General features: G+C 44.6%; 1 protein-coding gene across 8 annotated transcripts in view; it reads right to left on the bottom strand.

The window, feature by feature from the left end:
* Positions 1-12,731: 12,731 nt before the first annotated feature.
* The window catches only part of ARNT2 (aryl hydrocarbon receptor nuclear translocator 2), a 187,688-nt gene continuing 174,084 nt past the window's right edge, over positions 12,732-26,335 (bottom strand). For all 8 annotated transcript variants that reach the window (XM_075100536.1, XM_075100534.1, XM_075100533.1 and 5 more), the window contains 3 exons: positions 22,580-22,745; positions 19,842-19,978; positions 12,732-17,392 (listed from right to left, as the gene is read on the bottom strand). In XM_075100536.1, coding sequence (XP_074956637.1) covers positions 17,294-17,392; positions 19,842-19,978; positions 22,580-22,745 — 402 coding nt within the window. In that variant the 3' untranslated portion in view covers positions 12,732-17,293. The remainder of the gene's footprint in view (positions 17,393-19,841; positions 19,979-22,579; positions 22,746-26,335) is intronic.

Here is a 26,335-nt window from a genome sequence, read left to right on the forward strand (position 1 = left end):
TTATCCAGTCAGTACCTAGTTTCCTCAGGGCAGTGCCACAGATAGCACTGGTTTCCCAAGGTGTGGGATAGCTAGTAATCACTCCAGTGAGCATTCATGGGCGTAATATTTTCTTTCTCAGGAGCCACCAGGTCTCCCCAATGGCATCTGGAGAACATCCACAGCTGGTGGAGCAGTGAACAGGCGCTTCCCTGTTATACCTGCCTGAACTGGAGACCACAACCAGTAAAACAGAGAGGAAGATTTCCATTCACTTGGCCCACAAGGCTCTCTTAAAAGCTGGAGACAGGAAACATTATCTGTTAGGGACTGATCAGTATTTGTGCTGCAGCAGCTCTGGAGGCTCCCACTGACATCCTGCTCCTGTTATTCTGGGCACAGCCACCAGATTGAAGACAGTCCTGGCTGCAAAGACTTTGCAATTGAACCCACCTACAACATGACTAAATAGGGCCTGCCCCACCAGCAGACCCACAGCTAAGGGACTTGGCTCTTCCCACTTAGCCAGGGCCACTTGTGATCACTATGTGTACAACCTGCCCAGCCTAGTCCAAGTCCAACATACCCATTCCCAACCATGGACAATGCTACGGAGTCAGTACCTGGAAGGACAGCAGCAAAGCTGGAGGAAACCCAGCCACCTTCAACCCTCCTTTCCCTCCCCAGTAGCTCCTCATCTGATCTATGGGTTTGATGCTTAACCTCACTGTCTTTAGTAATTCCCACAGATAACAAAGCTAGACATACACCAGGGCTGGGTGAGAGAGAAGAATGATGGAATCACAGAATGGTTTAGGTTGGAAGGGACCTTTAGAGGCCATCTAGTCCAACCCCCCTGCAGTGAGCAGGGACATCTTCAACTAGATCAGGTTGCTCAGAGCCCTGTCCAGCCTGGCCTTGAATGTTGCTAGGGATGGGGCATCTACCACCTCTCTGGGCAACCTGTGCCAGTGTTTCACCACCCGCATAGTAAAAAATTTTTTCATTATATCCAGTCTAAATCTACCCTCCTTTAGTTTAAAACCATCACCCCTTGTCCTGTCACAACAGGCCTTGCTAAAGAGGTTCCCCCCATCCTTCCTATAGTCCCTCTTTAAGCACTGAAAGGCTGCAATAAGGTCTCCCCGCAGCCTTCTCTTCTCCAGGCTGAACAACCCCAACCCTCTCAGCCCGTCTTGATAGGAGAGGTGCTCCAGCCCTTGGATCATTTTTGTGGCCCTCCTCTGGAAGGCCTCTTATCTCTTCTGGTAAGATACAAGGCAAAGAAAGGAGTTTTGATTTAGGTTCTACCAGATCTTCCCCCTCTTACTCACATCTTTTATACCCCTCAAACCTGTACAGAGGAATACAAAACAGTGCTTGTTTTCCAGGAGAGGTTCAGTTGCATTTCAACTCTCCATCTAAAACAACATCTGAAGTTGCTACTTCATTTATGAAAAAAAGGCAAAAAACTAGATATACAGAAAAAGCTCTATCAGATATTCATCGGTATCCATTGATACCATCAATAACCAATCCCACTTTTATTTAATTTCAAAGTCATTTGTACATGCTTGGCTTGGATGATACTAGGCTTGTGTTATATTTAGGAGGGGTAAGGGGGAAGAAACAGAGAGGAGATAAACTAACCATTTATAGAATATTCCCGAAGTCTTTTCTTCTTCTTTATGTTTAAATGATGGAAAAATGTTTTGTCACAGTGATTTTCTGGGATTTCCAAATTGGAGTAAGATGCTCCCAAACTCTGCAGACCTATCTATCCATGAACGGAGTGCTGCTTCTTGTTGTTGAATGGGAAAGACTGAGTTAATTGCCAGGAAGTGGAAACTGCGCTATAATATCTTGGCGAAAGTGTATATGATGAAGAGCCGCTTGCTCTGCTGGACTTTCAATGCTAATAATATACATGTGTCTATTGGAATATGTGCCATTTAGAAGTCAGCTGTAACTGGAGGACCTGCATGGTGTTGGCATGGATCAGTCATTAATCAGAACCTGACAGCTGAGCCCAGGACAGAACAGTGAGGAGAGTCATCTAGGCCATGCAGAGGAATATGCAGAGGCCCTCCCCATGCCAAGTGCTGCCTGTGCTGATCCTCCTCTGCAGGCAACATTAGCATGAGCCAGATCCAGAGCACATGGAGACCTGTGGCTGCCTGGATCTGGTATCTTCCTCTGGTCTGAACCAGGACACCAGGGCAGAAATATCTGACTTTGAGATCAGTCAAGCACATGCATTAAGTGGCTGCTTTGACAAAGTGCTTATCAGTTTCTCATTACTAAAGATTATTCTCCAATGTCTGCACCACTTGCAGAACCCAGGAGTGGCTGGGTTTGTTCCTCCCTTGTTCCCCCCAGAAGGTATACACGCAGTCAGCACTATTTAACCATTTCCGGGAAGAGATGAGCTTTCCTGACAGGAAATCAGTGTTTCATCCCCACCCAGAAAAATCAGCAGGACTGGATGAAATGCACAGTTTGAGGTCTGTGTGTGAGCCCAGGGGCATGGTTAGTGAGCATGGCTGTATGAGCCCTTTCAGTCCAAATGAAACATTCATGAAAAAAGACTTAAGCCTCCAAATTTCCATACTTTCAGTGTGAAACAGAGGAAGCCCAGCCTGGTTTGGCTCCCCCTGATCCCTTTCTTTCCCCTTAGCTTTCTGCCAGTGTCTGTGGCAGAGGTGGGGTGGCTGCAGGAGCCCAGGGAAAGGGGGCACTCTCTTCTCTTGCCCATCATACCGATTATTCATACCCCTTTCAGGTATTTTCCAGTCCATTTATATTTTGCTCGACTGTCTATATACACACAGACATGTGTATACATTTATACATGCACATGCACCTACTTTAGACATATATTCCTGCATGTACACACACTTGTATGGTGACCTTCATCCTTCAGAAGGTGCATCAGACTCATTTCTGCCATGTTTACACATTTCCATCAACAAAATGTACAAATCCCACCTCTTTTCCTGCAAAATGATGACGTAGAAGGGTAGGAGGAACAGGACCCGGGAATGTAGCCTGGCACTGCCGTTCACACTGGCACCACAACAGGAAGGTGGAGGGCAATGCGGGGCCAAACTGGGCTTGTCCTTGGTGGTTGTGTAACACAGCTCGTCACAGCTCAGCTTCTAATTGCTGTCTCCAGTCAGGAAGGACCCTAAACACCTACACAGCTTTTGCAACAGTGCGCCTTCAGGCCAGGCTCTTGGGCTTGTCTGGGCTTTGTTTTGTGCACCAGAGCCCTGGGTGCTCTGAAGCAACTTCAACATCCTCCCTCCCCTCTGGGCAAATCCTGGAAGCAGTCCAGCCCCTGGAAGCTGCTTCACTTTGTGTCAGCAACACCAGTCCCCTCCGCTGCCTGCACACACCATGTTTTGGTGTCACAAACACATGCCCTTCCCAGACTCCTCTTTTCTGTGGGACACCCTGGGTCCTGGAGCAGGTTCCTGTAACTGTAGAGTTTTACGCTGCTGAGGTCGGCTTTTCTTCCCTTTCCTGTTCCTGGGACAGGCCAAGGCATCTGGCTTTCATTAGTTTTCAGGGCTCTACTCTAGGAAACAAATTCTAGTTTGAGAAGGACTTTTTACTTTTCACATCTTGCTTTGAAGAAACTACTGTTTAAAAAAAAATGTTTTCTCATCCAATGTCATCACTGGTAACGCTGAAAGGCTGCTTTCAGCCTGCCGGAAACCGGCCTTGGGGAGACCTCAACACCTGCTAAAATCCTGCCCTGAGCTGGGGCCTCAACAAAAACCCTCCACCACAGCCCCGTCAGCAAAATTCAGAGCCAGTCCATCGCCCCAAACAGCTTATGAGGCAGCTGGGTACTCTTCCTCCAGCCTCAGTGTCACAGAAAGCAGAGGAGCCTCACACGAGAAAGCCAAGTCTGACAGACCCACCTGCAATGTCACGCAGCTGCAAACAGGCGCCCAGTTGGGATGGGGCTGGTGAACCAAATGGCGTCTCCTCATGAACCCAGCACAGCTTCCCCAGCCCACCCGCTGCATGGCCGCACGCCGCAAGGCTTCACACCCGAGTAAAGCTTGTCTGAGTTCCTGGTGTAACATACAGGAGAGGCGCAGACCTGCCCACCCAGCTGAGCTGGACAACTCTACCAACCTACCAAGGCCAGGTAAGAGGTTACATCCACTGCATCGCTAATGCTGGGGCCCAGCACAGCCAGGGTCAGCCCCAAATCACTGTACACAGGGCCTGTATCACACTGAACGCAGCCAGAGAGGCATTTTCTCACCCATCGGGTGGGGTTACCCCCTGGAGACAAATTGAGACCAGAAGGGGCTGGGGATGGGAAATGAAAGGGCAAAGAAGAAGGGGGAAATCATGGAAGTGATGGCCCCAGCAGGAAACCCAGATAAGAAATAAGCCATGAAAACTCCCTACCCGTGATTTGCTCTGTGAGAAACATCTGCTCTCGGCCTTGCCAATGTGGGTGTTTTCTTTAGCATCCAATGCCCAAACTTTCCTCCTGCCTGTAGCAGGCATTCCTGCTTCATTAACACACCCGGAATTTCTGAACCATCTTTCATTCATGCCACTGGGACAGAGTCTTCCTTTTTGTTACCCACTGCTTAACATGATAGCATCAGCGGGGCTTGCAGGCTCCAACACAATCCCACTGAATAAAGAATAAAATAATATATTATCAATAATCAGAGCCATGGCCTGAGCTGAGCTGGCCTGCTATGTTTTTTGCAGTGTTTGGCTCGTTACTTACTGTTGTCATTGACACTCCAGCCCGAGAAGACCTCTGTGGACCTTGAAGACCTTGTGGGGTGTCCTTGCTGCAAGTGACACACAAGGTGAATGTTTCTCTTTCACGTTGTCACTGTGCAGTCAGCAGCACAGGAACAGTGCGCTGGATCTTCAGCCCTGCATAGGCGGAGCTCCCCGGGCTCTGCATGTAACTGCTGGAGAGAATAAGAAAAAGTACTATTCATAAATGCTGCAGAAACAACATGATATATGCCTAAGAGCAAAACTGAGAGCTGAAACATGCCATCACAGTCCGCTCCTGTGGATAAAGCTTTCCACTGCTTTAGAGCAGAGTACGGAGCCGCGGGATCAGGGAAATGCTGTCACTTAGCAACTGCGTTAACACCAGAACCTGAACCAAACTGTTCAGAAATGAGAAATTTCACTATTTTTTGATGCAGCTGTGCCCACACACTGGAGCAAAGAAAAGTGATTTGAGTCCTGGAGTCACCTACACAGCTGAGAGGAAGGCCCTTGATGGTGAACTAGGAAGCAAGTACAACAGCATTTTTTCTTTTAAGACATACGTGAGTCCTATTGAAGCCTGGAACATTTGGTCAGAGAAGACTCAGCTTAAGCAAGTGCTGGGGCACTTTACTTACCCCAAAACATCACTTTTGATCCTCTCAGAGTGGTAGTAAATGGCAACCCGTCCTCTTTTTTTATAACAAAAAAACATTAAAAATTCATCGTATCGGATGTTGCTACAACTGCATTTGGGAGGATGGGTCACACTGGTGTTAAATACGTCACTGGTTCTTCTGTACCCTGCAATGCTCAGGCAGGAAAGGAGGATTTTAATAAAAGAATAAAGATCTCTCGTTGGGTGGTTGACTGTGTCCTACTCTGGCCAAAATTTTGTCTTCCCATAACAAAGGCAAAATAAGAAACCATAACACTGAACACTGAGGGCACTCAGACCTCATATTATTCAGGAGTTTCAGGACTCATTAACTGATAACTTTGATTCTTACAGCAACATATTTTCAAGCAGGGTAGAGGTTGTTGTTCAATGGCTGAGGAAACCTCGTAAGGTGAAAAGAGAGGGGCCTTCCCCATCTGCCATATCAGCACCAGCCCATCCGCCCCTGAAACGAGCTCTCAGCCAAGAAGCCAGGTTGGAAAGTAGAGTCTGGTAGAGGGGAAGAGGCTCACTGTTCAAGGGGAAATGAACTTGATCATGTCACCCCTAGTCCCAAACATCAAAGTTATATGGAATTATTTTGGTTTTCCTCATTTCCCTATTTTTGTTTGCAAAAATATAATTTTGGAGGAGGGATTTAGGATTTGTGCTTACAAATAAAATAGACTTTAACTTGCATAATGGGAGCAGTTCAGTTTTACATGGCTGTCTCTTGACATGTTTACACAGCTGGGTAGATACCATTAAAACTTATTTTCTCAGGAGGCAGTGTGGTCTAGTGGAATGAGCATGGGCCTAGGAGTCAGGAACTCCCACGTTGTAATTTTGGGTCACCAGTGATTTGCTTTGGTGCACAGAGTCATTTAACCCCTGCGTGTGCCAGTGTCCCAAAAAGACACCTCCTTGTCACAGCTGATGTTGAGGATCAATGCGCTAATCCTGGGGTGGGCGAGGTCTAGGTCCTGATGTGGTACCCAGGGTCAAAACCACCCAAATAAAGACTGTACAGGGGTGCATCGGCTCTGACTTTCTTCTCTGTCTTCACCTCTCGTGGGTTTGGGTTAGCCAGCCTCTGAATCAGAAATGAGGCATCTGACATGGTCTTGTGCAAGTCTTTCTGCTCCAAATTGAGATCATCCGTAACCACGCTGCAACTGTGTGCCACTTTTCCTAGCAGTAAAGGAATACGAGCCTTCTTGGTAAGACTCCCACAGCTTTGCAGATCCTTAGTGAAGTGAAAAGTGAACAAGTAGCAGTGCTAACTTTCAGCCCAGGAACATGAATGGTTAAAAAAGCATCAATTTCCAAAAAGCTGATGGACGCACCAAATATTACATGTGAACAGGAGCTTGCCTAGTGATGGGATTGTACGTACCATGAAATGACTGGCTCTAGTTCTAGCTCAGACAGTTAAAACTCAAATAAAACCTGAATTGATATTGAACTAGAGCTTACATTGTGACACTGTGAAATTACAGCCTTCCTTCTTAGATTCCTTCAATTCAGGATACTTTTGCCATAGCATCGAGATTACTGAGTAGTCTTCACGTTTGACCTAGAAACTGCACGCACACCAATCTGTGTCGCTTCTGGGTGATGATGATGGAAATAATCCTACAGGAAGATATTTTAGCTGGTACCTAAATTGTGATCTTACCCATTAAATATCCTCATTGTTTACTTCTCCCACTGTTGTCACGTCTGGTAACTGCCGTGTTTGCGTTTCACTCCGCTGTTAAGGGTTTTATTTGATGGAATATTGGAGAACATCCAGCAAAAAATGTTCCAAATCAGGCAATAGCTATTTTGTTGCTTCATTTTGGTTCCTGTCTTCCCTCTCTCAGTTTCTCAGGGCCTGCAATAAAAAGGAAAAGTTGCTTGCAAAACTCAGGACTGGCCGTGCTGATAGACTGCATCTCTGGGGTTTTGTCAGCAGCTTGAGGGGACTTTTGTCAACAACTTGAGTCGTTTTAGAGAACTGGTCTGCTCTTTGCAAAGCAAATTTCTGCAAAGGAGGATGGGTATGGGAACAGCTATGCGGAATAACATCTGACAGGCAGTGTGGTACAAAGCACTTTCTCAGGGCTTCTGGATGTGGGGAAAGGATGTGTCAAGCCATGAAGGAGACAGAGCTGGAGGTGGCCACAGCCAGGAAAGTCTTGCAGCCGTGTATGTTCTGTCCTGCGGCTGCTCTAACTTGATGAGGAGGCCAGCTGGACTTTTTAACTGACTCAGGGTCAGCGACCATGTAAGGGTCTTGGTGCCTTCTCTGATTCCACGGTTGTGCTGAGGGCTAGAGCTGACCCCACCAAATCCCAGGAACCCTGGAGGTATAGGACCCATGGACCCACCTTTTCCACTTCCTCGGGAAGCAGGGGTCTCCCCAGCTCGACACCTGGACAACGAAGGACGCAGACAGTGGGACCCCTCCTCCACAGCCTGTGCCCAGCTGCACAAGCTCTCGGAGTGAAGTTTTTCTAAATGTCCAGACTGAACCTGCTGGCTGCAGGTTGCAGCTGCAAAATCCCACTGTGACCTGTGGTTCAGGAATCAGACCTTCTCCTCGATTCCTGCCAAGGCGTTTAGTGCATGCTCTCTTCATGAAAAACAACTGAAAGAAACAGAAAGCCTTTTTTTTTCCCCCCCTTTTTTTGTCTTTTTAGGGAGAGATTGTTCTCTTCTGGATGGCAGACTTTAACAGCAAAGAAATTTGAGCCTTCAGGGTATCTTTAACCCAATTTTAGAACCTCCTAAAAGTAGGAGTTATTAACAGACTTGTTGCTGGAAGCTCAGCTCCAGTGTTTTAAATGGCTGTGAAACATACTCCTGATGGGAAAACAAGCACAAAAACAGGAGAAAACCAGCAATCTGTTATCTGGGATTCCCACCTCTGCTAATAAATTTCTCTTTTCAGTGCTGAAGTCTTGTAAGATTGCCTTAACACCTTATTAACATCGGTACAAAAATCCACTCACCCACCCTTTACTGACACAGTGGCACGAGGGATAAAACAGGGGTTTTATAAAGCTGTCGAAGGAAATCTGTTGCCTGAGCTCAGAGCAGGTGTACAGGCTGCAATGAAGTATCATGCACATCTACAGTGATACAGAAATATCAAATATTACCAATTAATGAATTAGGGCTTTTGTCTTTTAGTAGCCTTATTTATGTAATTGACACTTGCTTCAGTGGGTTGGCTCCAGTATTTCATTACCAGATGATATATCCAGGTCAGCCTTGGTAGGTTAGTGCAGAACCCCATTCCCTCAGCAGGGTCTGAAAATTTAGGTCAATTTACATAAGTTTGATGAATCTTTAAAACTAAAATGATTGAAGTGACAACTTCCATTGACTTCCTGCTGAGGTGTCTGACCTTAAAAGTAAAGGTCACAAAAAATATGTTAAGAATCCAAGAAAATCTCCAATTCAGAACCCCTTTAGAGTAAACATCTCTGTGCAGTGGGGACATAAATATGACTTAAAGGAAGTGCACAACACTTTATAAGTTTCTCAATAATGAAAACGTTTCATAGGAATTTCACAAATTTCCACGCATACCTTTTTTTCTCAGCCCCACCAAATGTATTTTTTAAAAGACAAGGGAAAATATGAACACTTCAAGTTAACAAAGTATCAGTTCTGCAAATTTTTCATAAAGCTGTAACCATCTACTTTCAGGGTTGCACTGAATAAAATCAAGATGTTTTTCAGTTAAAGGTTCTGATATTTTTCCATGCCATATCAGGACAGATGCAAACATTCAGTGTCTGAGCTTCCTGGGTACAAAGACAACAGCCCCTTTCTATGCCACTAAATAAATCATCAGGCAAGAACTTTTTCTGACTACACAGGACAACCATGATGACACATGTGCTTGGTATTAAAGGAAGAGGCTGTGATTAGTGGGTGCTGTGTAAAATCAATGTCCAAACCCAGATTTTCTTTCACTGTAGCATAATTTGTTCCGTTTTGAAGAGCCCTGCAGGAGCTCTGGGGGGTTGAGCAGTCACATACCGGAGACAACTGGGGGCAACAGGGAGGTGCAGGGAGGACTGTGAGTCCATGTCTGCAAGCTGGTGCCGAAGGGACACTACAAGGAGGGTCAGGAACTGCTTTTTATAGGTACCTCTTTTATGAAGAAAGGATGCTCCATGTGCACTCGTGCTTCCCACAGCAGACCATGCCAGGACAAGAAGACTGCATCTTTCCCTCATATCCACAGACCATCCCAGATTGCCTCAAGCATCCCTAAATTTTCACAGAGAGTACTCTGCACGCTCTTGGTGGCCAGAGAAGGTGGCAGCAGGTAACAGAGGGAGGATGTGATGTACCCATCAAGAGTTCCTTTGAAAAAAAATCAAGTCTTCAGTCACCGGCATTGTACAGTGTTGCCTTCTGATGTCTTCTGCTGAGATTTACATGAGCCTGGAACAAAGTCATGACATTTGTTTGAAAGAGTGTGATTTACACAAAGAAAGGAATCCCACAGCATTTACGTCTCCTCTGCAAGTCATGTTTTAGTATCTGCCGTCCTGGGCCTTCACACAGACTTGGCCCAGGACAAGTTGAAATCATATGCATTGAGGGAAACCAAGGGAGAGGAGGACTGCCTATGAGATAAATCCCACAGTACAAATTCCTTTGTTCAGTGGAAAGTTACTACGATCCAGTCTTTGCCTCCCACTACATACGCTGAAGAGAAGACTGCGTGGGTTGTGTATTTGTGGGCCAGGGCAGTGTTTTCTCGTGTGTTTATTTAACGAAGTGGAGGTCTCAAAATGACAAAGAAAGCAGCAACTCAGGCCTTCAAAATCTTTGCTCATCAGTGACAATGGGTCTATCTGGCCACTAATTCCAGCGTTAAGTGGAAAGTAACTATACTGTGATTTTATTTTGCAGTCCAAAGCTGCCTCCCGTTAGGGCCACACACAGAACTGATTTGGGCTCCAGGGAAGGGTCATTAGCCACGGCAACCAGGGATGGGCAGTGACTGGGGTGGTGGCTCCGTGAGCCACCCAAAACGTGTTTTGGATGACAGGGTGCACCAAAGTAGTTCAACACTGCAGTGCTTCTATGCTTCAAGTCCTCTTGGTCTTAAAAACATTTCAAGTGTTTAAAATCTCATCTTCTTAGCTAAGAAGAGGAACTTGCTATTCCTAAGAGGCATTAGCACGCTGAAGCGTTGGGCGATTTGTCTTGTCTCTTAGGGTGCGTCTGTTGGGGCAGGTTTCCAAGCTGCAGCTGGGGCTTTCTTCTGTCCCTCAGAGCTGTGCCTGCATATTTGTAATTACAGCAATGTGTGTACAGCTGTTACATTTTTGTCTGCAAAAGCCCTGGTAATTGCACTTAAGCGCTGCCACATCTTCTGTGTGTGAGCCTTGGGTTGACATTTTTTTCAGTTGGGTCCCAAATGGCACATTTTGTATATTAGTATTTAGTGCCAGTCTATAATTAGAAGATAATTTTTTCCAGAGCTAATGAAAAGATGCCCTAGCAACCTCTGGATCTGATCCCAAATCCATTAATAAGGTTCAAGTGATTCCATTTTATTTTATGTGGGACAGACCAAGAAGTTTGAACAAAGATGCTGCCAAGTATTTCCAACCAGGAAAATGCTGAAACTTGGTGAAAAAGGATGGAAGAATTCATCCTGTATCTGTCCTCGTTGCGTCCAACTTGGAGAGAAGCTGGGAAAATTAAATGAGTAATATTTCCTGAACTATGATGGTATATTGATGGAAATGTGGCTAAAAATTACATGGAAAAATTAAGAAAAACATATTTCTATGATCGCAATGAAGCCTTAAGCTGTTGCTATTAGTCATTAGTGCCAGATTATAGAGCCAAAGATGGCCAGTGTAGGGATACATGAGCCTTGACTGCATTTTTTTCCTGTGCACCAGCCTTTCTGTGTGAATTTCTACCATAGTATCTTGCCACGCCGAGCTCCAGTGACTATTTGTCACCAAACATTTGGCTCCATTTCACATCCAGTATCGCCAAACCTAGATTCCACACAAAAAACTAATAGCTCCCAGCACTTCCACACCCAGTTGTTGCCCTGGTGCCCAGAAGTACACGATCTAGCATGAGAGCAGAGGTTAATGACCATCAATCTAAAAGGAGTGCTAGGAGGGATCCTACAAGAGCCCAACCACACCATACTCTGCTCTGCATCAGTGCAACACCCATTCTGTGTGTGCCCTTCTGTTTGGATAACGTTTTTCAAAAGCAACTAAGAGTCTACTGAAAAGCCCCAGAAAAGCACCAAGCAGCTGCCACGATGAATGTACGCTGCGTTTCCAAATGGGGTTCGTGGTCCGGGGCATATCCATTCATCAAAGATTTTCACAAGTGTCTGGGGAAACGCCAAAAGAACATCAGTTTGTTGAAAACCCTATTTTCACAGCAAAACAGCGCAAATGGAACATTTTCACTGACCAACCTCTGTGTTTGGGATAAGCACTTAGCGAGCAGAGCCCGACAGAGCAGGTGGGTCCGGTGGCTGCACCTGATGAACACATCTCAGTGCCCTGCTTTCCCTGCGGGTTTCCAGTCGGGTCCCAGCAGAGCCCATGTCTGGTCTCCACGGGCAAAGCCTTCAAAATGGAGTACAAGCTGTGAAAACACCACCTCCCTGGTACCAAGAATGCACGCCCTGGAGCACAGCATCGTCAGCTCCTGCCCTGGTCCAGTCATCAGCTTTTTGGATTTATTAGCAAGGTAAATCTCACTCACAAACTCAAGTCGACAAAGAAATACAGTATAAATACAATGAAGAACCACAGTGAAAGGCAAATGCACTTTACATAAGAAAGTCTGAAAAGGTCACCAGGATGTTTGTGGGAAGGATACAAGGATTTTTTAACTTTGAACAATGAGACCAAAAGGTGGACAAAGAAGCCACTGTGTTACCTCCCCAGGGAGAGAATAAAAATTGCAACAGACTAGGAATTAATTCTAAATCAATTGTGCTCTAATGAAACCCTCTACAATACAGATACCGATTCACACACCTCGGCGTCATCAGCAGAACAGGGCTGGTAAGGAGTGTTTTTCTGGAACTTCTTTTAAATGTTGAGATCTCAAACTACCACTCCTCTCCTGCTCCCCCTGGTCAGCTTTTGTACAAGACAGATAAAAAGGGAACTTCCCGTCCACGACCACACAGCACAGGAGAAGATTTCAAAGTCAAAAGATCAATGCCTAATCTTCTGACTTTTGGCACGGATCTTATCATTCAGGCTTATTTCCTACTTGATGATTCCCAATAGCATATCTTATCTTATTTACAGAAAGACAGGAATTAACAACAGCTCATGACATTTTTATTTTAATGAAATTTAAAAAGGCAGTTATTAGTTATACATACACACAACTGGTTCTGTACTTGTTAGTCATAAATATAGAACATTCAGAAGTACAAAATACACTTTATCCACAGCACAATTTCACATCAATATGAAGAGTTAAAACAGATAAGTAACCAAGTGCCTAACAATGACAGAAGCCCATTTTTGGAGTTGTTTTATTTTTCTTTTTTCTTCCTTTTTTTTTTTTTTTTGACCATTAATCTACACAAAGTAATCAGTGCCCGCAGTCATCAGTTCCATGAAATGAACTCTGGTTTAGAGTAGGAAAAGACAGACCTTTTAAAGACAATTAGATGCCATCACCTTTTCTTTGCTCCATTAATAGAAACAAAGCCAAGCCCACATTCTCTTCTTGCAGCTAACAACTGTGAAAAATGGTACTCTGGCAAAAATCACCTGAAGCCAAACTCGAGCACTGCCAGGAAAAGTGAAAATATCTGAACTAGAAATTAGTCCACTCGATACCTTGCAAACAAAGAGCAACAGCAGTATGACACTGATAAGGCATTAATGACAAAATGGCTGTATTATTCTCGAAAAAAGAGTACACCTATGTATAAAAATATATGTCATAGCAATTGGGTAAATCCAACACTATTTAACACTGTGCCAAAAGTAATTAAGAGTTAAAAAGTCAGTACTGCAAGAAGTATTTACAGTTTCATACTGTACTTCAAAAGAAAAAAAAAGGCAACAAAGCTACAAATGGAACTATCTGGTTAAAGCATCGCCATATAACAAGTAATGTGATGGAGCCCCTCTTGTTAGACAGGATAGCTTGCCTGAATAAATGAATGTAAATATTTTCTTATCTAAAGTCTTCTCAGTCTACACGCCCACTCATTCAGATAACTCCCCCAGATGATTACTATTTGCAGTTTCTTGCTCCATCAGTTTAAAACCCCAAAGATTCAGTTTCAAGAAACACCGTGTTTGCAACACAGTTTGATCAGAAATCACAGCTTTATTTCCAGCTTAAGAAACACAAAAGAAATGAGCAATCCACCACCTGTGAAATTCTGGAAACGGCAGCCAAAGTGGCAGCAAAGCTACACCAACAGCACGTAATAAAAACGTTAGCATTCCAAATGCACTTCATAACTTCAGCTATAAGATAAGTAAGTTGCTCTAGTAACCAAACACATGACAAAAAGATACAGCACAGCCAACGCTACGCAGCTTTTTTGGCCACAAGACCTGGGACGAGGCTGTTTCAAAGGAGCAAGCCAGTGACACGACGGCAGCACACGGCAAGGGCAGCGCAGGATGCCCAGCAGCGGTAGCAAATGCTGAACTTGCTCATTAGCTCGGTCAGAAGCACAAAGTTGCCAAAGTTTAAGCTCATTAAGCGCTCCCTCCTCGCTGGCTTGGGAGAGGCAACCCGACGCCTCCCACTTGGGCATGGGAAAGTGTTGCAGAGATGGGATGGCCGGGAATGGGAGGGGAGGAAAGGAAGGGTGGAGACGCCAAGAAGAAAGCACTGGCTTGGGATGGCAGAACAGAAATGAGGGACAATAATGGCTCACAGGGAAAACCCAAACCTGGCACTATCCGGGCTGCCCCCCAACAGAGTAGCCATCCCTTTTCCCAACCAGAAAGGCAGGAATGGTCTTCAAGGCGAGAAGCAGTCCATGCTCTGATGCCTCAGGCATATTGGCTTCAAAAAAAAGAGCACTGTATTTAAAAAACAACAACAAAAGAGAGAGATGTGCTTGAAATTCTGCTAACGGTGCACTTCTAACTGCACAACCAAATTCTGTACACAAGAAGCCTTCTACAGTAGTATAAAAACCATGACACACTGAGGAAGTTATCATCGCTGGTGTTAGAAGGAAGTAACTAACTTAAAAAAACTTATTTTTAGATTGAATTCAGGAACAAAAGTAAATTATAAATATGCTTTGAGTGGTTTATTGGGCAAAATAAAAGAGAGGAACAGCATGTTTTTCAATTCATTCTTCACTTTATGGAGAATTAAAAAAAAAATTTTGGAAGAACTGACGTTTATCATGTCAAGCGTCTTCTGTGCAGAGATACAAACTGCTCATCTACTGCTCTCTCCTCGTGATTAGCGCCTCCTAAAAGCACGCCCTGCTGTACGGACACTGACCACCCCGCCCCGGCTGGCGCAGCAGCTAGGCACCTTTTACAGATGTCACTGAATTTCATTCTGGGACAGCGGAGCCCTGCCTATCTAATTCAATGAGCAGTCCTTCGTCTGAGCAGCATGAGTGGAAAGGGAGAAAGCTCCAAGACAATAAACATTCATGTATTTAAAATAACAGTGCATAAGCACATGGCTCGCTCACCTAAGAAGGTATTTTCCTACGACATTTTTTGTTTGTTCTCAGTGTGATTTTGGTGAGGCAAGTACAGACCAGGAGATCTGAGGCCTCTCCAGTACTGTATATGGAAGATATAAAAAAAATTCCTAAAAAAGAGTCCCTCGCCTCACTTGCACAAAGGATAAGAGTTTGGTCCCAGATGTAGTGAAACAGAGGAAGGACTCTTCCTGGATACTGCAAACTTCCTGGATGCTGTTCTCAGAGAAGGCTGGGAGGGCAACGTCAGATGGGAACACCACCATATAGTTAACTGTTAAAGCCACATCCCTGCGATGTGTTCACTGCAGCCCAGTTGCCTGCACTGCTTGTCAGCATGAAACCTGTGTGGCCACAGCAGGCTGCTGGACAGGGGCCTGCCTGCTTTTCCAGGTATTATCCTGGAAGATGGACTGCAGTGATGTGCACGGTGCCTCCTGTTGGAAGCACCCCAGAATTCAAGAGGAGCTACGAGAAGGCAGACCTTAGTGCTGTGAGGTCTAAGAATTTCTGCAGGTGTTGACATCTTCTAGGCGGGGGCTATGCCCTGGGGTTGCTGTTTCAAGGTCAATGATGGTCCCTGAATACGCGAAGGCTGAGGGAAGCTGCCACTTCCTCCTCTGCATAGGCTGGCTACCACCATCCAACCTCAACCTCAGAGGTTACAAACAATCTGCATGCGGGAACTCTGGGCTCCTTGTCCTTTGTGAGCAATTCCTTCTCCTCTCATCCCAGAAGAAACGATCTGGATAAAAATGCTGACCTTACAACCCAACCTCCGTAACTTGTCATGCATATGAAATATTGAATAAAAAACTTTCTACCACATTTCTGATGAAGGCATATGGTAGGTGACTCGCCCAAGAGGAAGGTGATTGACTTACCTCTGCGGAAAAGCACATAGCATTCAGAATAGTCAAGAGTCTTCAACATACTTGGTAAGCTGAAAATCCCATATTTAACAGATTAGGGTTAACAGGGTTTAACAGAAGTGATTGCTTGGGAATCCAAGCAAAAATTCAAGTTATCACTGTGTACGCAGTGGACAGTAGTCCAATTGATATCTACTACCAACGCACTTTAAAAAAATTATACACTACAAAACCATCTCACTGCTTGCAGCAAATGAGCTTGAATGATTTCCTAGTACCAGGCCACCACCTTGCACTGTTAAAATGTGAGGTTTCACAGTATAAAAAAGTACTTCACAGAAAGGAAATGCAGCTAATATAGAAAATGCAATCTTGATGTGTTTAGTCATTTTTTACGAGGCAGTATTTTTGGGAAAGCAAGAACAATAGAAATTAAAGCAGCCAGTGAGAAATGTAGAGAGATATAGGCCTCAATTCAGTGCAAAAACAGACTAATAGCTTATGTAAGTAAATGTTTGTTCTGAATAGAGAACCACCTGGATTAAAAGTAGGAACACCTATTTGAAGTGATGGAGACTCCCACAATATCTAAATCCTCCACATATATAATCAACCTTTTCAGTATACACTCCAGAATGGACCCTTTGTAAAGGCAAAAGAAACCAGTACAGGAAATCACTTCATACAGCACAAGATATACATAAAGTACCAAAATTTACACACATTCAAGTTTAAGTTAGAAAAGGCGGAGCTGAATCTTCTGGTGAGAGAGGCCTACATTATGTCGCTTAATCTCACATTTAAAGTGACCTAAAACCTACAAGAATCAAAGAAAACAGAATATTGTGTCTGCTTCCAGAAACTTAAGCTTAAAGCAAGGCATCAAAATTGAGCGGTAGGCACTGTAACAAGACATTACCTTACCTCTTTGTTAGTCTCTGTTACTTCATTATCTATTCAAAAATTACCATTCAAAGGAAATATTAGGTATCATTCACATTCAAATATTTAAGACTCAGAGATTTTTTTTAAATCAAGCAAAGTTTTTCATCTCTGAGGTAGATGACAATAAAATAAAAAACCAAATAATGGAGCTGTCAATGAACTCTAACAAGTGCTGGAGCTCCTCTGTTGGTACTGACGCACCCCAAGGAGGAGAGAGCAAGCCCTACACCACTATCTGAAACATGAGAAATGCGTCTTCTGGTTTAGTAGCTTCTACAGAAATGCAACACAGACAAAGCAGAGCCAAAATTACACTGGAATGGCCTTGGAGAAGAACTTCTGTTTCTGCTTCGCAAGCTACTCAGAAAATGGTGGAAACATGCCCAGGTCAGCAAAATCTTCAATGTTGTAATTGCCAGTACCCTGTGTCGGATCCCCCGGCATTGGCAGCATGTCCTGCATGATAAGGAGACATCAAAGTGAAATGTCACTTGCTAAACACGTTATCCAGGCACAAACTGTTTCCTGTTAATCTTTTCAGTGTCAAACCAGAAACTGCCAAAGGTTAGCTAAATAAGGTGAAAACCAGATCTCTGCAGGGGGCTGGGCTAAGGTTTATGTGCTACTTTTATTTTGCTGGGGCATTTCTGAATGGGAGGTGGGACATTAGAAGGACAGAAGTTTTGGATTGCTCCTCTGAATAAGGCATATTTGAGCTGCCCAATACTCCTCCGAGGCTGAAACAGCTCCCCTTGGAATGGGTAGCTACATATGGAAAGAAGGAAAGTCTCTGGTTTCACTATATGGGAAGTACTCAACGTCTCACACACTCCCACACCCTACAGAAAGGAGCTCCACTGTATAAGCACAGGTTTGGGGAGGGTCTCATCTCCTCACCAGCACTCTGTAAAGGAACGTATTACTGCTTTTGATCCTGTGAGGAACGCTAGAGACTGGACATCCACCCCAGCTAACAAAATGCCCAAGCAGCCTCCATGCATGTGCAAAGGCAGAGGAAATAGCAGGAACTTCTCAGAAGAAACGGGATTTCATGGTAATTGCTCCCACGTGTCTTGAGCCAAGTGAGGTCCCTGCAGGAGGCTTCAAAAAATACTCAACCTTTCCTCTCAGCCGGAGACCGAAGCCACAGGGAAAAGACATCCCTTGCTGAGAAAACCAGAGTTTACGCTTGCTTTTCCTGTCAGTCCTTACAATAATAAGCTCTTACTGCAAAGCCAAGTTTTGCCAGGGATGGCTCATTATCCTTACAATAAAACAAAACCTAAAAAGCAAATAAGAAAGCTGACAGGATCTCCTCTGTGAAGGAATAACTACAGAGAGCTGCTGTGTGCTCAGAAGTTAACCCAAAATAAAGACAGATCTAAGGTCTCTATAGCATCCCTGTTGATGGTGGTGAAAAAGACTGTGAACACAACTGGCAGTTCCTCAGCTGCCAGAGTCAGCCTTCATTTTCCAACCAAAACTTGCACTGATTCTCTTTTTCCCCACATTCCTCCGCAGACAAGGGGAAGTTGCAGCTGCCCCCACCTACTTAAATTTCCATTTCTGAAGGCATTTCTGCTGCTGGGGCCTCCGCAGCAAGGTCTCCTCAGGCAGAGACCTGGGAGGGTAGTTCCCCTCTCAAGTCTGCCTCCCTCCTTATGTCCAGCTAACCCAAGACTGGCTTCAGGCACAAACAGTCCAAGCAGTTTCTTGGAGGCCTTTGAACTGAGCTCATCCAAGTTTCTCATCACATCCAGCTATTATCCCAATTCCCTCCAGATGCAGTCACCTCCAAGAGCTCTGCAGGTGAGCCCAGTTCTCCCTTTCTCCTTTGGCCCTCCTTCCCACCAATGTCATAAGACGTTTGCTGGGACACAGCACTTGTCTGAGACACAAGCAAGAGGCTGCTTGGAGCTCTGTGCCTCTGTGGGCCATGGAACCATGCTGCCATTGGCTCCATCGGAATTACTCTGAATATGCTTTTGGGTTGAAGTATGTGCAAAACCATTAAGCTTTGCTAACAGAGAGAGATGCGCCAGACTAATCTTGCCTGGGCCATGGGGTAAGAGCATGCAGACAGGTAGTTATTCCAGATGTAGTGATGTTATTCCTGTGTGAAGCAACGGTTTGTTCACACAGGAATATTTGCAGGCTAACACCTATTCCACAGCATTCCTGCCAGCAACTGAGCATAAGCCCGGTCTTGCAGGAGAGTTTACTTCCTAAAAGATAACAGGGTGCCCCACTTGTAAACCTTGCTTGGGACTTGAACTGTCTTTTCTGCCTTTATCTGCATTGTTTTGTTGCAAACCCTCTTCTTGATCCAATTTAAAAAGTTCTACGGGGACAGAGACCTTATTAGTTAACTTATAAAGTCCTACTCCAGCTGTAGTGAAGGCCCAAAATTGTACTCAGTATTACAAAATTAGGTAGTTGAAGAGGATTGTTTACCAGCTATCTGATATCTGACTGGGTTTAACCTTAAAAAATTATTGCCTGCTATCTTCTATGCAGTATCAGACTTCTCTTGTGCTTGAGCTATCAAAGGGAATTACATTCACGTCTAATTGGACTTGTCTGGGATTTGAGAGGCCAGCACCAGGATTAGAAAGACACTCTAGTTGGGACTATTTCACGGCTTCTGTGCAAAACACATAAGCCCTAATTATAGGGTGCAAAGAGAAGGGGAAACAGCAGTTTAAATTAGAAAAGATGCTGTTCTTTGGCAGAAAACAAAACCATCTCAGTTGTAGCTAACGCCAGCAGGGCAAACCTATGGCTGCACACAGCAACAGGTATTGCTCAAAGCCCTGCTAGCACCCTGGTCATCAAGGACCATGGTTCTTCGACTCAACAGGGAGAAGTTGTCAGAGGAACTTTAGGCTCACTGAACTCTTCTCACCTGGAACACCTCGGTCTGGCTGGGCTGGGGGTGCGAATGCTGGTCGCCGCTTTGCTGGTTGTGATGTTGGCTCTGCCACTGGGACCAGACTTCGGAAGGTCTCCCCTGGAACTGGCCGCTGCTCTGGCCACCTTCAGCTGGACATGGGGAGAAAGGGCAAAAGTCAGAGAGCAGCTCCTTCAAAACACTTGCCGGCTTTTGGGCATCAATGCCTGTGTTTGCAGATGAGTCTTAGAAAAAGACCCTGAGTGACACCCAGCCCCTGCAGGCTGGAAGCTGAAGGGAGTTTCAGCCCTGATTGCAGGGTAGGGGCAACCTGAGAGCAAAACTCACTGCCGCAGCTGCGCAGACACGGCAGGTGAATTGCTCACAGCAAAATGCACTGTGACACTCTAAGCCAGTGACTGGAAGAAAATTTTAAAGCATCTCCACGCTGTTTTTTAATCACTAATAAGTAATATTTGCCATTTCACTTAAAAGCCACACTGTATAATCTAAATGCCCTTACTCTTTAGAAGACTAATTCTTGCAGAGCAGTGCGTGCAGTTACCTACTCATGTAAGTTACCTACTGCACGTAAGCAGATGTAAGATTTCTGTAAGCAGATGTAAAAACAGTAAGATCAACAGACATCACCCTTGCTGTATTAAATGCAGACTGTTGTTTGCTGGACTATCTTGTCCTCCAGTATTACAGCTGCAAAATGATTCATTTAACATGCAGCTTATAGCAAATTATTATCCTGTTCGTATGGTGGCCATTTAAATTTCACAGAGAGAAACACGAACAGCAAGGTTTTATGGTAAATACACTTAAGATGATCACTTCAGGGAGATCAATTTCTTCTGAATAGTTTACCCGAAAAAACCACACACATTGATTTGATCACCTGTTACACATACACTTTTCATGAATACAGTCAGAGGTCCCACTTAAGCTGGAGTCATTTCACCCTGTATTTCTACAGGTTGGCCACAAATGTATAAAATTTTTGGATAATTTTCCTTCAATTATTTACAATGTTTCCTTCTAAGAATTAGCATTTTAGAAAGCTTGCCACCAGGCTTATGCTTTTCCTCCAAACATTTTCTCCTCTTTTTGTTTCTTTTTTTTTCCTACATAACCACTCCAACTATTTTTGCCCGTTTCCCCCTCACTGCAGAGAACCGAGCTGGGTAGAGCTGGTTCTCCGCAATTACCAGGACCCTCTGCCAAGGGTGCCAAATTTCCTATACCAAAGTTCCACACACAAGCTGTGGCAGGTTTCCAATAACGAGACTCGGTCATGTCAAATCAGTCACTACTCGTAGTCACGGCTTCATAAAATACAGAAACACGTGCTTAATTTGATCCTTTTGGCTACCAGTTAAACCATGCAAAACAGATAAAGTGAACATTTTACAGGAACGTAAACAGGCTGTAGTGATGTGATGTATTTCTATCACATCTGAAGCAGACAATTACAGCTCTCCCCTTACTCTTACCACAACAAATAATTCAGCTGACTCAGAAACCCTCCAGCCATTTTATGGGCCAAAACAAAATTCATCTGAGTTACCCTTTAAAAGAAAGCTGCAAGTTTGTTGTGTGGGTTTTTTTTTTTTTTTCCCTCAGAACAATACATTGAAATTAACTCAGTGAGGCAAATGATGCTTCTTTTCAGCAAAATGGTTACTGCCAGCCAGAGGCTCAAGACATTAATCTCTGTGAAGGCTGTGTTATTAATAGTATCCAAACTGATGTAGGTCAGGAAATGTTTCTCATTAGGTGAAAGGGTTCTTGCCAAGCAGCTTAGGCCTGAAATACAAGACTGTCTCATAAACAAATGTACAAAGCCTGGTGGAAATGGAAATGGAGGCATGAATAAGCCGTGTGAGAAGAGCTCTATTTCAATACACTTTTTCTAGGCAACGCAGCACAGGTCTGCACTCAGTGAGGCTAATCTGCAACAGGTCTGCGCCGATTTTATTCTCAAGGGACAAGAGAAAAAGAACACATATTAGCACACTGCTACCTATGCTTTTTGGAATTGCGTATTATTAGCCAGTATAATTTTTCATGGACTCCATGTGTGTTTATCACTGATGGATTCACAATATTTTTTACTCTTGAATATTATTCTGCTGGTAGAATGAAGAAAACTTACCATGGGGTCACCCATTGGGCCACAGTCTGAAAGCCACTACATTAGCATGTAATAGGAAAAGAAAACCATTTCAAAACATGACACCTACTCTGATTAGGTTAGTAGCAGTGGGGGTACAAAAAAATTCTGTCTCCAGCCAAACTTCAACAAGCAATCTCTGGGCAAGAGGACACCACCATGCAGTCAGGGAAGTTGAAAAATGAAAAGATGTAAATTTGTGCTATTTAAGCGTTCTCCTGAGAAGTAAAAAGAAATTGAACCTGCTGAGCACAATTTGGGAGGATGTGTACTGGTGATGTAAGCAACTTCTGAATCTTTCATGTCAGCATTTACTGAAAAAAACACCAAAAAGTTCCCTCATGCCATAAAATGCCACAATATTCTGAAGTGTGTTGGATGTGGGGGAGATGCAGCACAGAGGGAAAAGGTCGTCTCTGTCCACTGTGCTCAACAGGAGAAAGCAAAACCATTTCACCACCCGGGCTTCCTAAACAACCCACCAAAAGAACAGGTTGGAGGATTTTTTTATGAAGTTAACTCCAGAGAGTTTCATTTTTATGTACATTTCTGTCTTACGTCATTTAAAACTTACCAAACCCTGCACTTCGGTTTGCTAAGCTAGAGTAGGCATTCCCACTTGGAGAAGAGGTGGCGGGGCTGGAAAGGGGGCTGTATGACGATGGATCAGCTGGGTAGGTGTGACTTGTTCCAATCCCAAAGGGAGATGACTGAGCCTTTCCAGACTGAGACGGAATTTGCTGAGGAATACAGGGTAAAAGAAGGAATGAGTTTTATTTTTGAGGAACAGCAGAACAGTCTCACTTTTTAACAATGTAAAGCAAAGACTAAAGAAACTCTAGATGTGAAGAAGCATGTTATTCCTGTCTCAGCCATTTTTCATTTCTGTCAAAGCCAACTTACTGCTGCAGAAGGAACACAACAGACTATAACCCAACATTTACAGCTCTCCTACTGATTAACTCACATGCACTCAATATCAGATCTATTTGGAAAAAGCATGATTTCCTTCCCCTCTTACAAGGATTATTCTCAAACTGAACAGGTGTAAATAATTCACCTTTATTTGCCAGATATTTTGATTTTGCAATGCCACAGTAAAATAATGGTTATCTGAATGTCTTGCAGAATATATGATGTTCTCAGATAACCAGAGCCTACAGTGCTTGGGAGTAAATGGTCAAAGAAGTTTCAAAGCTAACGAGCTGCTTTCTCTCCCTGCCTAAGAATTACAGGCAGCAGTTATTTTGCCTTCTGAAAGGCTTGGGAGGGAGCGTGAATCACCCCCCTGGAAGGAGGGAAGAAACAGTCGAACTTTGCTTTAACTGGGCAGCTGAGTTAATTCAAGGGTATTAAAAACCAACTTGCTGTCACTTTCATGTACCTAATGGCTTCGTCACAGGATCTCCAAGAATGTTGCACAAATGATTAAGCACTGCAGACTTCTTTGAGACATGTACGACATGTGCACTGAGACTAAGGGAGGTGAAGTGTCTCATCCATAGTCATGTGCTACAGCAACCTATAAAGCTACAGGCAGAATCTGCTCATAAACCATTTTCCGCATTATTAATAAATCCAGCAGTTCCAAGAAAAACTCACAGCATAACCACTTCCACAAATAGAAAGGAAAGGTGATTATGTCTCTAGGATACTTTTACTGATGTGCACTGTTTTTGGCACTCAATGCACTCAAGTGAAGCTATTCTCCCCTGGAAGAAAGGGAGCAGAATGGAGCCCCCATAATCCAGGGGGAAATGGCTAGCAACCTGCTACACCACCTAGACACACACAAGTCTATGGGGCCAGGTGGGATCCACCCAAGGGTACTGAGGGAGCTGGTGGAAGTGCTCACCAAGCCACTTTCCAGCATTTATCAGCAGTCCTGGCTAACTGGGGAGGTCCCGGCTGACTAGAAGTTAGATAATGTGATACCCATCTACAAGAAGGGCCAGAAGGAGGATCCGGGGAGCTATATGCCTGTCAGTCTGACCTTGGTGCCAGGGAGGGTTATTGAGCAGATCATCTTGAGCGCCATCACACAGCATGCATAGGACAACCAGGGGACCAGGCCCAGTCAGCATGGGTGTATGAAAGGCAGGTCCTGTTTGACTAACCTGATCTCCTTCTATGACCAGGTGACCTGCTTTGTAAATGAGGGAAAGGCTGCTGATGTTGTCTACCTAGACTTTAGTAAAGCCTTTCACACCGTTCCGCACAGCATTCTCCTGGAGAAACTGGCTGCTTATGGCTTGGACAGATGTACTCTTCGCTGGGTAGAAGTCTGGCTGGATGGCTGGGCCAAAATAATCATACTAAATGGAGTTAAATCCAGCTGACGGATGGTCACTAGCGGCGGTCTCCAGGGCTCAGTACAACTGGGGTTGGTTCTGTTTGCTTTCTTTATCAATGACCTGGACGAGGGGATTGAGTGCACCCTCAGTAAGTTTGCAGGCAACACCAAGTTGGGCAGGAAGGTTGATCTGCTTGAGGGCAGGAAGACTCTACAGAGGGATCTTGACAGCCTGGATCAATGGGCCGAGGCCAATTGTATGGGGTTCTACAAGGCTCAGTGTCGGGTCCTGCACTTGGGTCACAACAACGCCAGGCAACGCTACAGGCTTGGGGAGGAGTGGCTGGAGAGCTGCCCAGTGGAAAAGGACCTGTGTTGTTGGTTGACAGCTGGCTGAACATGAGCCAGCAGTGTGCCCAGGGGGCCAAGAGGGCCAACAGCATCCTGGCTTGTATCAGCAATAGAGTGGCCAGCAGGAGCAGGGCAGTGATCGTGCCCCCGGGCTCGGCACTGCTGAGGCCGCACCTCAAGTACTGTGTGCCGTTTTGGGCCCCTTGGGACAAGAAGGACATTGAGGTGCTGGAACGTGTCCAGAGAAGGGCAACAAAGCTGGTGAAGGGTCTGGAGAACAAGTCTGATGAGGAGCGGCTGAGGGAATTGGGGTTGTTTAGCCTGGAGAAGAAGAGGCTGAGGGGAGACCTTATCGCTCTCCACAACTACCTGAAAGGAGGCTGTAGTGGGGTGGGTGTTGGTCTCTTCTCCCAAGAAGCAAATGGTAGGACAAGAGGAAATGGCCTCAAGTTGCACCAGGGGAGGATAAGATTGGATATTAGGAAAAATTTTTTCACCAAAATGGTCATCAACCCCTGGAACAGGCTGCCCAGGGAAGTGGTTGAGTCACCATCCCTGGAGGTATTTAAGAGACATGTAGATGTGGTGCTTAGGGACATGGCTTAGTGGTGGATTTGGCAGTGTTAGGTTTACGGTTGGACTCAATAATCTTAAATGTCTTTTCCAACCTAAATGATTCTATGATTCTTGGACAAATGCAGGGGAGCTGGGGGAGGAAAACAGATCCCAACAGGCATATAACATGATGAAGATACTATTAAGCCTTCAGCTCAGTTCCAAGCTAAGAAATTGTACATTTCTAACGGTTTCCACAATGACAGTGACTGCATGACATGTAACTTCTGCAAGGCTTTACTCTATTTTACTTTTTTTACGATGGATGAACGAACTCCAATTTCCTTACGCTGACATACAAACTCTGCTGACTTGGATAGAATTTGGACAGTAAGTGGGATGAGTAATATATTTTAGTCATTTTTAGCATCCTTCATATCATTTAAAAAATAAATTAACATTACGACTGAATTTTATTAAACAGGTGTGACAATAACCATGGCACACTGAAGGCTGGGAAGAATCAGTGATTACTGTGGAAACAATTCAGGAACTGAAAAATTTATTGCCCACCCAATGTGCCATTCTAGCCTGCCAAACAATGGAAAGTCAAGAGAGATTAAGAGCAGCATTAATGATAGATCAAACACGATTAATTCTTATTATTTCATATTATTTGTCTTTAACAGAGTTTCAAAACAGGTTTTTTTATTGTTATACAGAACAAGAGGTGATTTCTGGGCTAACACAGCATCTGATGGAGGCATGTGCTGTTTCCTCCGTGACACAACACAGTGTGAGCTACACTGGGCAGTGCTAACAGACGGGCCGGCAGCTAAGTAGCTTCTGCTCTGAATTCATGCCTAGATTTGTATGTGCCCCTTTCTGATAACTCTGCTAACTGTGGGTAACATTGCTGGGTGCATGGTTGTGGTCCAAGAAAGATTTAATTCACAGGCTTAATACTAAAGCATAAAAGCGGTCCTCTTATACTTCATTCAGTGCACATATAAAAGGACCGAGATCTTCCACCGGGATTTATTTCAGTGTAGCAACTGCCACTGTCATAAACAAAATGCAGTTATGCATGGGGCAGCTGTCTCAAATTATTATAACCTGCCAAGGATCAGC

The sequence above is a fragment of the Phalacrocorax aristotelis genome, chromosome 7 (genome assembly GCF_949628215.1).
Source record: "Phalacrocorax aristotelis chromosome 7, bGulAri2.1, whole genome shotgun sequence".
Classification (NCBI taxonomy): Eukaryota; Metazoa; Chordata; class Aves; order Suliformes; family Phalacrocoracidae; genus Phalacrocorax; species Phalacrocorax aristotelis.